The following is a 12937-nucleotide window of genomic DNA, read 5'->3' as shown; positions in this document are numbered from 1 at the left end:
GAAGAAAATTTCGTCAACCAACTCACAAGGAGGGAAGAACAGTTCGTGAACCAAGACCCAACGCGGAACTCGCAACAAAAAATAGTAACCTCCAAATCCTAAACCGCCAAACTTCACTTGGGGTTCAAACTTCACTTAAAGCAACCACCTATCAGCTCCTCCTTTATAAGCACACATTAAAAACATCGTTAGAGAGTGGATTAAAACATTTTTACTCCTTCCAAATGTGTTTTGCCACATTACCATACTATTTTACTACATCACCACACAGTTAATGTCGTTTCTACAAAATTAATAGAATGAATTTGATCAATGTATATTAGAGAAAATATGAACGAAATTGACACTTTTTTTTTTTTAAATAGGAACCAAATAAAAATACTATCCTAAAAGTAAAGACTAACAGAACAATTAAACCTAAAAATTAATAATAATTACGACTGCCAAGCTTCACTAGTGCAGAAAAGGCTTTAGACGTTTGTTATTTTGGGCTCTTAACGTCTTTTTCACAACCGACGTCATTACAGGTGACGTTAATGGGACGTCGAATTTCCATATAACAGACGTTTATACAGACGTCAGTTAGTGCCACGTCTGATGTCAATAAACGTCAATTAAGGCCTACTCCGACATCTAATAGCACCATATAGACGTCGGTGTGGGAACCAACCGACGTTTAGGAGCACTATAAAGACTTCAAACATGTCATTAACCAACGTCTAAGGTCACTATAGACGTCGGTGTATGCATTAATCGATGTCTTACATAGTCGTTGTGTTTTAGTGCAGTTTTGTTCCTATCTTTGGATAGCGTAGTAGCACACTCTGTCTTTGCTAGTTTCCCCCAAAAAAAAAGCTTGCGTCGTTTGAATTTCTCATGATATTTCAACCCAAAACCGAACCTAGGTTCTTGCCCAGTTCCATTTTCAACCGCAAGAGAGAAAAATTACGGTGAAACGATAACTAGGAAACGACCCAAGGTCGTTTTTGGGTCGAAACGCCATAAGAAATCCAAAAGACGCCGTTTTTTCTGGGAGGCAGCTAGCAAAGGCAAAATGTGATACTACGTTACCCCAAGAAAGGAACAAAGCTGCACTAAAACACAACACAAGGAAAACAAATTTTAATCAGTTGAATCAGAAGATAATCAATGAAAGACTAATATAATCGGACTAAACAAAGTTTAAACGGTTTAAATAAAATAAGACGCACCTAGAATGCAATGCTGTAAGAGAGAAAAAGGAGAGGAGGAAGACGATGATGTTTGCGAAACTACGAGTCTGCGGTTTATTTAACATGAAATGAGGCGTCGGTTGCTACAGAAACTGACGTCTATAGTCAGCTAGACGTTGGTTATCTCACTAATATGACGTCCAAGATAACTTTTTAATCTGCCTTTTGCATGCACCTTAGACGTCGAACACAAGAGGCGCCAACGTCTACTGCGCTGATCGGAATGACTTTTCAGTTCCGGTCAGGGAAGTAGACGACGGTTGTCTTGGGGCGCCGACATCTATAACATTTTAGATGTTGGCCCCCCTACTACTGGACGTCGAAGTGCCTGCGAGTTTGGTGAGTAGCATTAATTACAACCACATAGACATCGTTCTCCCTGAAACCAGATGTCTATATGGCACAAATTTATTGTCTTCCCGCCTTCCTGACAGGCCCATTGATGTCAAGTTAAGGGAGCACTGACGTCTATAACATTATAGACGTCGGCTTTTTTTACGTGACGTCTAAGCGCCTGGAAATGAGGTAAAGAACATTAATTACAGCCAGATAGACGTCTGCCCCCCCCCCCCCCTCACAACCGACGTCAATAGGGTAGAAAATTCTCGCTTACCTCAGGCCCTTGGACGTCTGGTTAGGGCAGAACCAACGTTTTGTTTACCAACTTATTTACGGTAATGTCACCGTCCATTAATATACGTCGAACCATCCATTAACCAACATCTTATGGGTGACGTTAAACAACGTTTTTGCACTAGTACTTTTGGTTGAATTATATTAAATGTTTAAATTAATACAACTTATAAATATAAGTAATTTTTATATTAATTATATCATTTATATAATGTCCAAAATATAATAAATATTGTTTATAGTAGAAGCATTAAGAAATCTCGGAGACACTCTGTTGACTTAAAGCTCGAAAAGTTTCCTAACCTTATCCTAATTCTTCGCCAAGTTTACGGAGGATTTAAATTAGTCAACGAAAGTTTTGCACATAAAATTGCAAAGGAAGCCTAATTATAATCGCAAGATTTGGCAGCATCATAAGTTATCAGATCATCATAGGAATAGAACAAGATTGTCACTACTAATGATCCTTTTCAAATTTACTTGTTCTTTGTGAGTAACTTTCCATCATTTTAACTTTTATTAATCCGTTAGAATATCTTTTATTTATTCCATTAATTTATAATATTTTGGTAACAGGTAAAAAATAAAGCAATAAATTCAATAGAACTCAGACTTTCCATTGAGTTTAATCAATGTTTGGCGAGTGAATAACAGGAGTGAAGCATATATCATTGACTATTAATCATATCATAATCTTACAAGAATAATTTTTATCACAGAACTACAAATATTAAAAAAAAAGAAAGTTGCTAATAAACACCACGCAATTCTAACTTTATTCTATTCCAACTTAACATTTTTGCTACTCATATATAATTGCCAGAAAACAAAGGAGCAAACCATACATACACATATATATAGATGCAATGCAAACTCCTTGCTTAATCTTTTCGACTCAATAACACAGTGACATTGAAGAACTGAGTTTTTTCCTTGGACATTCGATCAGCCAAGATTTGCTGGTAGCGGCTGAAAACCTCTTCAATGATGTCTTCACCAAAGTGACTTACCAGCATAGGTTCTGCCACAGCCCTCATGCACTGTGCCACGTTGTATCCACCATCACCGATTGATTCAAACCTTTCAGATTCAAAATCAAGAGCGTTCCAATCATCAAAAGCGTTCCAGTTCACTTCAGACACTTCCAAACGATTGATGGCGAATGATCCTTCTTTAACAACTTCCAATTTCACTTCAGAAGGTGATGGAGTGTACTGTGGGATGTTAAAACTATCTACTTGCTCTTCCTTTATGATTCCCTGCAGCAAAACAGTGAAAAGATTTACACTCATACATCTTCACAGATTTATACATATGTTTCAACAGACAACTTGGGAAGTTAATGTTAAACACTACAAAAGAAAGAGGATAATACTAAAGAAAAAAAGCCCTTCTATAGTTTATATTAAAACTCAGATTTTCATGTATGGTTAAGTCATCTTTTCACCTCCTCAAAAACTGGATCCGTGAATAATTACCTGGGAAACCATATCATTAAGAGCAGTAGCCATAAGCTCCCAAATGTAGCAACCATCCTTGCTACATGGATCCTCGTTTCTTCTCCCCAAAAAAGTCAGAACCATACGACCTCCTTGAACTAGTTCCTCTGCTCGACACTTTAGAAAAACACTGAAATCTCTTTGAAATTGGTCATAATAAGCTCTCACAACATTAGATGGGCTTGTTCTGTTTAAATAAATGTTGCCCTTGTTGTTGTCTACATCCTCAGGAACCTAATACAATCACCGATACATAATTATTATTATTTATAGATCATGTATTATATCAGCAGCTCCCAGAAAATACAAATATGAAATGCTCCATTTGCATATGCATGTACCTTAGATAGCCATTGAAGGCTGTAAGAGGAATGGACAAAATGTAAACTTTGATTTGGGAAAGCCCTGGCATAGAAAGAACCTGGAACCCCAGAGAAGTAGCATGGACCAATCCCACCTGCCACTTCTGTTTGTAATTTCTTTTTAAAGCTGTCAAGGGACTTAAAGATGTTGTTGAAGTCATTCCCAGGAAGATCATTCAGAAACACCCTGTACTCTGGAGATTTATGGTTCAGCTTCCGACAAAGCTTCTCCACAGTTTTGATGAGTTCAGATGCAACAAATAGAGTGTTTGGTCCAGAAGAGCAACCCAAATCTGCAATTGCCAAACTTCTCGGGAGTGTACTGCAATACAGGCTAGTTATGGCTTCCTCTCTTATCGGCTTTGTCAAAGAAATCACCTTTTGCTGCATAACAACCAATCATTGTACCATGAAATTCATATTTATCACTTTGTTTTTAATGGGTAAATGAACACACCAAGCATGAGCAAAAGCTGAAAGTGTTACGGTCTTTGTCAGAGAAGATATTTACATATTTGTTGGTTATATAAAAGACAGTACGTAAGAAGCTAGTTATGAGTATTATGGGTCTCTGAATTTGGTTCTCTGAAGTGCGAATTCTAACTTTTACTTTGTGAGTATACCTGAACAAGAGAGTTGTTTGCATAGCTTGCGTCTCCAACACCGCCGTTCATGTGCAGAACCTGAGCTACTTCCATTGTTTTCTTTATCTCTACTTTGCTCGTTTTGGGATATTCTCTTTATGTGCTTCTATGCTTCTCATCAAGCTCATACCACACCTATATATATAGATGTGGGAACTCTCCTTTTTAACAAGAAAATTTTGTTTTCTTCTCATAATTGTACACAACATAACATGCATGGTGGCCATCCATTTTTCGTATAAGTAACACATCAAAAGTGAATGATATGTGAGTGTGGGTCCTTGATGACCAACGACCTCTGTTTTCAAATTATATTAACTATTACTAGATTATCGTCCAACTCACGATAACTACTCAACATATAATCAAATTGGTAACGAGCTTTAGGTCTTTGTTTGGATGTTGGATGAAGAAAACGAGGGAATTAAAAAAAAAAGAAAAAAATAATTTAGTGAAAAGTAATGTTTTTCAAATGGAGTAAATTATAGTGAAAAATTAATAAAGAAATTAATGAAAAATGTAACAAGACGTGTTTAAATAAAATAAAAAATTTATTAGTAGATTTTAAACTTAACTCAATCTCAAATACTTGCACTCCACTTATATATTATAAATTGGTCTTATATCTATGTGAGCATTATGTTTCACCCATCAGATCATTATCGGACCATCTATTAATTCTAGTGTTAGGTTCGAAATGTCTATATCTTGACGTGAAGAAAATGTGTTAAAAATTTTATATCAATTAGAAATAAAACTAATTTATAATACATAAATAAAATATAAACTTTATTTTACAAACTGATTTTATAGAGTTAAATTAGAGCGGACATAACAACCTACATAATTGATTTTGTAAATAGTGTAGTGATGATATATAACTGACTTTTTGTGCTCCCAAATGATTTAGTGGACAGTGGATATACCGAACTAACAAATAATAAATTTTTCTATTAGATTTTGATTTCTTGCTAATTTTCTTGAAAATGTTGAAAGTTCTGACGATGTGCAATATATATGGATTGTGAGAACAAAGAAAGAAAAAGTAGGAATTCTTGAAGATAGCTTTCTTACGTATTAATTTTGTAATGTATTTCTTCTAGAAAAAAAGGGTATGCTAAAAAGGTAGTCATGCGCATCTTCTAGCTTTAATTTCCTTTTTCTTATTTTCATTCACTGCGTTTTCTCTCCTATTATTATGACCAATTTTGTCATTTAAGGTTGATATTTCCAAGGTCGTCTTTCCTTCTAAATATATTCTCGCATATATGTAATAAAAACACACACACACACACACATATATATATATATATATATATATATATATATATATATATATATATATATATATATATATATATATATATATATATATATATATATCAAAGACAAATTTGAAATTAAAAAAAAAAAAAACTATTCATGTACCCACAATTACTCAAAGAAATGATATGAAAGTCAGCTATAAAAATATCATTCACATCTTTTACTTTTTTTTTCTATCATAATTTAAATTTGGTTGATATTTAAAATAATTCCTATTATTAATAAAATATTATAATTAATTTTTGAATTAGAGTTTACTTTTTTAACATTAGTTATCAAATTTAAACTACTTATTATTATTTATTTTAAATTAATATATATATATATATATATATATATATATATATATATATATATATTTTAAATATTACTCCAATCATTCTTCAAGTTGTTTGAATTTGAAATAGTGGTTTTAGAATAAAAAAAAGTGTTAATAGATATATAACATAAAAAGTGTATATGGACACTTTTAACTAATAATTGTACTAATTTAACTAAAATACTACACTAATTATAATTAAACTAAAGTGTTGTGAACTTGAAAAAGGTTTTGAGGATGTCACGTCTCATTCACCAGACTTAATAATTCTCGCATAGTACTCTCTCATATGATACAATTTGCCCAAAAAAAAGACTCTTAAGAAAAATTTGAATTATTTAAACGTGTTTAATTAATCACAATTGGTTTCATTCACAAATTGTGATAATTGATTTTTCATGTTATTACAAGGTGGTAATGATTACAGAGATCTCACAAGGTCTTATAATAGTTATGTATAGACTATATCAAATCAAATGATAATCATATCTCTAACACTCCATAACATATACACATCTTTTCTCTCTTATTTTTAAATTGAATCAGATATTTTATAAGGTTATTAATTAAAAATTGTATTGCTATAAAAAAGAATAGTATTACCGACGGTCATAATCCTTATAAAAAAAAACCAGAAATCGTCAGTAATGACCATTTAGCGACGGTATAGTGATGACCATGATGTCGTTTGTAAATCTCTTGTCGTTAATAGTTACAGACAGCTTCGGCATATCAAAGGGCCGAAGCCATTGGTAATTACCGAAGAGCATAGGTCGTAGGTAATCACTGAAGGACAAGAGACTCTCAGTAATTATCGAAGGGTAGAAGTCTTCGGTAAAGCCTTCGGCAAGATCCAAGCAGATTTTAGACACATTTGTATTTCTTATCGAACCAAACAAAACTGCATAAATTGTTCACAACTCGAACAGACATACATAACATTTTCCAACCACATACAAACCTACATAATGTGTATCTCAATTATCCAATCATTGATCAGAAAAACAATATAACATTTGAATCATCTGATCATCAATAGAACATGTATTTATAAATGAAACATAAAACAATCTAACATAATGTTCTAACATTCAAATCATCCAATTGACTTAACATCCAAATAATCTAACTTCCAAATGTTCTAATATCCAAATGTTTCTATAACAGCTATAGTTCAATAACAAAATAAAACTAATATCCTTCATAGTTATCATCTAAATGATCTTCATCATCATACTCCTCCTATGTAGATGGCTGGACCGGTGTTAAATATTTTACAATTTTATAGATTCACACTTAAAGAATTGAATTGGACTTTAAATTTAAATTCATGTTTTCTAAAAGAAAGTAATTTACATATTTATAAATCAGTTTAATCTTAATCTTAAAATTAACATTTTTTTAAAAATTGGTTTGAAACATATACTCATTTTAAATAAATATATTTTATAATTAAATGTAAAATCATTACAATATTTCATATTTAATAAAGTTGTGCAATTAATTAATAATCTTGACAGAAAATCAGTGATACACAAATTCTCTATAAAATTAGGTATAATATTTGGTATACATCTTTAGTCCAATGGTACAGTACCTAAGAGTTTAATATTTAATGTGAAAACATATATAGATACCAAGTACTATATATTAATGTAAAAAATATATAAAAAAATTAGAGGTATATTTATTCTCTTTTTTTTGTGCTTTCATATATTTGATATATAATATCTCAAAAATTTGTTTAAATTATTTTAAACTTAAAATTGATTTTGAGAAAAAAAAATATTTTGAATCTGATTTATAAATATCAAAATTATGTTTTTTAGAAAATAAATATCAATCCAATTATTTATATTAATAAAATCCAAACAGTTTTTTTTTTTGGAAAATATAAGTATAAATTTAATCTAATATATTGATAATAAATTATGCTATTTTATTTCTATTTAATAGACATTTTTTTATGTCGACAAGTAGGTTAAAGTTTCTTGATTATTCTGCCAAAACGGAAGTATTTAATTAGAGATAGGAAGTGTTTAGTCAGAATTCGGTGCCAGAAACATGTTAATTTTTAGTTTTCAAATTAAAAGTAATATTAAATAAAAAAAAAAGAACATAATATTTCTTTTAGTGTTGCACTTGTGATGAATTGTGGAGTATGTTAGAATGATTGATATAATATGTAAAGTTGTAGATTAATTTAGTTATTTAAAAAAAAAAGAGTCATAAAAAGTGTAATTGTGTACGGGGAAGTCCACAATTTTTGTTTGTTAGTCATTGGCAATAACGTAGATATTTTCCACAAAAAGTCAAATATATGTTTGTTGAAAACCAAGGCACAATATTTGAAAAACAAAAAAATTTAAACATCGCAATCTTCAAACATTGATAAGATAACATGTTTGAGTGTTTTCATAGAATCACCTCCACACATTTCAACTAGTACACCTCTACCCACTACAGCCCATGTTTGTGCAGAAAACAACTCTCTTACCTTTGCTTCACTTAATCATAAACAGTTAAAAGAATAAAACAAAAAAAAAATATTTCAATTAGATTTATAAAATAATGAAATTAAAATAATTTCATTTTGCTGTTAATAAACTTCGTTGTTATAACATTATCTTTCACTATTTATTATTATAATAAAAGAGCAATAATACAATAAAACACTGATAACCAAAGAAGGACGCCTGTAACATTTCAAAATACAATGCAATGCCGGAAGAGATAAAAAGTATAGGTGCGCAAGGGAGTAAAAGAAGAGGAGAAGCAGAGAAAAAGGAGAAAAGATGAAGACGCGATCAGAAACTGAGTGGTTAGAAGGGTCTGCAGTTTATTTAAAATGAAATTGGGTGTCGGTTGCGCCAGAAACCGACGTCTATAGACGTCAGTGTTTGATCGAGATCCGACGTATATTCTTCTTAAAAAAGCTGAAAAGATTGACGCTTGATTTCCTGTCAGGGTAGTTCACGTCGGTGCCCCTCCTAGCCGACATCTAAAACCCTCGAATTCGGTGAAAATAATCAATTACAGGAACGTAGACGTCGCTTACGTTCAGAATCGTCGTCTAAATTGAAGGATTTTTGTCTTCCCGCCTTCCAGATAGGCCTTAGACGTCGTCGTTTGACTACGTGACGTCTAAGCGCCTGGGAATTTGGTGAACAACATTAATTGTAGCCCAGTCAACGTCGTTTGTTCAAGGGATCCGACGTCTATTCCACGTCTAAAGCTGAACCATTGGACGTTTGATTTCCTGTCAGAGACTGGAACGTCGGTGCCCTTTTCGAGACGACGTCGAATTGTTTGTCTTATCACATACCTCAGGCAATTTGACGTCGGTTTGAGGCAGGTGTGACGTCTATGATGTCATAGACGTTGCCTAACATCGAAACTAACGTCTAGTTTACCAATATATTTATGATAATGCCACCGTGCAATAATAGACGTCGGTTTTTCACGAAATCGACGTCTGATTAGTGTTGTTAAGCAACGTTTTTGCACTAGTGATCTATGATAATACTCTCATTTTCATTGTTATTAACCATTAAATATACATATACTTTTGTCATATATGAAAAAGATTTAAAAACTTAGAAAATAATATTTTAAAAGAAAAAAAAATAAAAATAATAAGATTTAATTATTTTAATATTAATTTTTTTAATATAAATAGTATGAACAAGTTTCATTATTTTAAAATATACTAATTTTTAAAAATAATTTTCTAGAGTTCTTTCATTTTTTTTAAATTTTTTCCTCTTTACTCGGCTATTAAAAAACTGAGACAATAAAGTTGATCCTTGTAACGAATTCTTCAATTTAAATTGATCAATTTCTCTCTTTGTCGAAGTTGAGTTTCAGTTCTTTTTGTGGTCTTTTTTTTGTTATCTGCTACAAGTGAACCTTCTTCTACTTACATGTCTTTTTAATCATTTATATGAGTATCTGCTGATCAATTATCATAACGGTATTGTAATGTTTCTATATGTAAATAAAACATCTTACAAGTTGGGAGGAGTTTCACAGGTTAGGATCTTGTGAGCTATTGGTCAGATAAATGAAGCTAATTGTATTGTTTTTTTAAGTTATAGATATTTCGAAATTTGTAATTGCATGATTGAGTTGAATGATGAAATTTAATATGCTGAAATTATTTTGTTGGATGTTTGTCATGTTGAACTGTCTTATTTGAGTTTTTGTATTGATTGGGGAACTTATGATTTGATAAATTGAGTTAATTGGTAGGACGTCATTGAGTACCTCTTACATTGCATGTCTGAAACAATTTAGTTCCAAGATGTTGGAGGATAAAAGTGTGTCGTTGAACGCGACTTTTTGTGAGAAGAATGATGTTAAGCGCTACCTTTTACAAAATGTCTAGCGTTGAGCGTCACCTTTGCGAAAAGTTTGACGATGGGTGCCACATTTGAGCGTCAATGTATATGTTTGTTATTTTCTTCTTATTTGGTTGTTTGAAATAAATTTGTGATGGAACTAGTATATGTTTATATTGTTTATTATCACTTGTGGTGATGATTATGGTTGTGGACAAGTACTGTGATGGTGTTGAGAGAATTTTGTTTCTTTAATTATTTGTGGAGATGATTTTTGTGTATGCATTAACATTGAGAGTCACTAACTAGGTATCCTGATATTCTACCAACCATTCAACTCATATAGAGAGAGGAAAGATGGGAGAAAGAATGTTAGGAGGTCTTAGCCACTAGACTGTTTTGGTCTTAGATGCAAAGGAGACTAACCTTGTGAGTGATAGGATAATAACTCATATGTTTATGACTCTGCGAGCATAAATACTACTACAAGTACATGCCTATAGTGAAGTTCAATGTCAAAGGCATGGATCCAGATAATTGAGTCTTATTAATAAGTTATGTGTATTTCTCTTATTTATTGTATTTAATTTTAATCCATGTTTAACTTATATTTGATATTATTTAATTGTCTTATGATAACTCTTTTGCACATTAGTTTTTATTTTTGTGTGTTTGTTTGTTTCTTTTATCACCATCATCTTGATGATAAGTATTGAAACATAATAGATGGAAGACATTGATAATAAAAATTTTCTTCTTAATTATATAATAGTTATTCTTTGTTTATATATATATATATATATATATATATATATATATATATATATATATATATATATATATATATATATATATATATATTACGCCTGTTTTTCAGTTGGTACATTTTAGGAATGTGTACCAGGTTATAGTAGACAAAAATACCCTCATATATTATGGATTCTAAGTTTTAAAGTCAAGGGTATTTAAATAATTTTCATTCTCAACACTAAAAAAAAGAAACCCCTAAACCCTTACTCACCTCTCTCATCCATCTCAATCCTTTCTCTTTCATCTCTCTCACTCCAACCTTTTCTCTTTCATCTCTCTCACTCCAACCTTTTCTCTGTCATCTCTACTGTAGCCCCAATTAAAAAAAATTAGAAAAACTGGTTGTTAAGCAATTTCTTACAAAAAAAAAATGATTTTATAATGAGTTTTTATTTTATAATTTTTGTCTTATCTAATTTTCACTAGCATATAATGACATATGAAGGAATTGGTAATTCGCTTGGAAAAAATCAGAAACACTCGCTATTAAACAATTTCTTACAAAAAATGATTTTATAACGAGTTTTCATTTTATAATTTTTGTCTTATCTAGTTTTATCTAATTTTCACAAGCATAATGACATCAAAGGAATTGGTAATTGGCCTGGAAAAAAAAATTAGAAACACTCATTGTTAAACAATTTACAAAAAATGATTTTATAATAAGTTTTCATTTTATAATTTTTGTCTTATCTAATTTTATCTAATTTTCACGAGCATAATGACATCAGAAGGAATTGGTAATTGGCCTGGAGGTTTTTAAGAGATGATGATTCAACATCTGCAGATGATGAAATTAAAGAGGTTAGTGAAGACGATGAAATTGAAGAGATCTTGAATGAACTTTTGCCTGAAGACGAATATGTCAATGACTCAACTCTTTACAAAGGTAAATTGTTTAACGACAAGTATTTCTATTTTTTTTCAATTGGATCTACTATAGGATGATAGAGAAAATGTTGGAGTGAGAGAAATAAAAGAGAAAGGGTTAAGAGGAGGGAGGTGAGTAAGGGTTTGAGGGTTTCTTTTTTTTTTTTTTTTTTTGAGAATGAAAATTATTCAAATATCTTAGAATGCATGATATGAGGTTATTTTTGTCTACATTACTAAAATGTACCAACTGAAAAATAAGCGTACGCGTGTTAGCAAACTCCTTTACTTTAAATAACTATATTAATATTATATCTATATAAGTTGAGACAAATGTATTTGCTTTATTAATCTTATGACATTTTATTATATTAATTTGCTAAAAATAAGGTGTTACTAAGTAACGTGATCTATGAAAATAATTATTTTTCAAATATACATCCTTAAATTCAAGCAAATTATCTTTAGGTGAATTGTACATATAGTATGAACATATTTCGTGATTAATTAGTTGGTTGGTAGTTGAGGAGGGACCCAAACATGAATTATTAATGAAAGATTCAATGTGAATCAGAAAATGGACTTAGAGAATATCAAGGTTGCCTAGAATTTCTTATTTATTGGATGTAAATTTATAGCTATATGTGACTACATATTTTTTGAGTTGTCTCCTTCAACGATGACTTGATGTAATTTGAATTTTTGGATCCCTTCATCCACCATTTTCGACAGTTGAATGTTGTTGACAAATATCTGTAGAACGTAAATATATAGTAGTGTAAGAAAAACATTTGTAAAATTTATCTGTAAGGACGTATAAGGAGAAAACTAAGAAAAAAAATTAAAATTCATTGTTTCATAAGTTAAAGTTAATGTATGCATAAATTAATTTATAAGAATTA

At 30.9% G+C, this 12937-nt stretch overlaps 1 protein-coding gene across 1 annotated transcript; it reads right to left on the bottom strand.

Moving 5' to 3' along the window:
- Window positions 1–2513: 2513 nt before the first annotated feature.
- Window positions 2514–4504, bottom strand: LOC106767451 (salicylate carboxymethyltransferase). The gene is made up of 4 exons (XM_014652352.2): window positions 4350–4504; window positions 3706–4110; window positions 3344–3598; window positions 2514–3124 (listed from the first exon to the last, which is right to left on the bottom strand). Exons 1-4 carry the CDS (start codon window positions 4422–4424, stop codon window positions 2747–2749), a joined length of 1113 nt encoding a protein of 370 aa, XP_014507838.1. The 5' UTR covers window positions 4425–4504; the 3' UTR covers window positions 2514–2746.
- Between the last annotated feature and the right edge of the window lie 8433 nt (window positions 4505–12937).

This window comes from Vigna radiata, chromosome 7 (assembly GCF_000741045.1).
Source record: "Vigna radiata var. radiata cultivar VC1973A chromosome 7, Vradiata_ver6, whole genome shotgun sequence".
NCBI lineage: Eukaryota > Viridiplantae > Streptophyta > Magnoliopsida > Fabales > Fabaceae > Vigna > Vigna radiata.
Note: the sequence above shows the minus strand (reverse complement) of the source record. Positions and strands in the feature narration are given on the sequence as shown.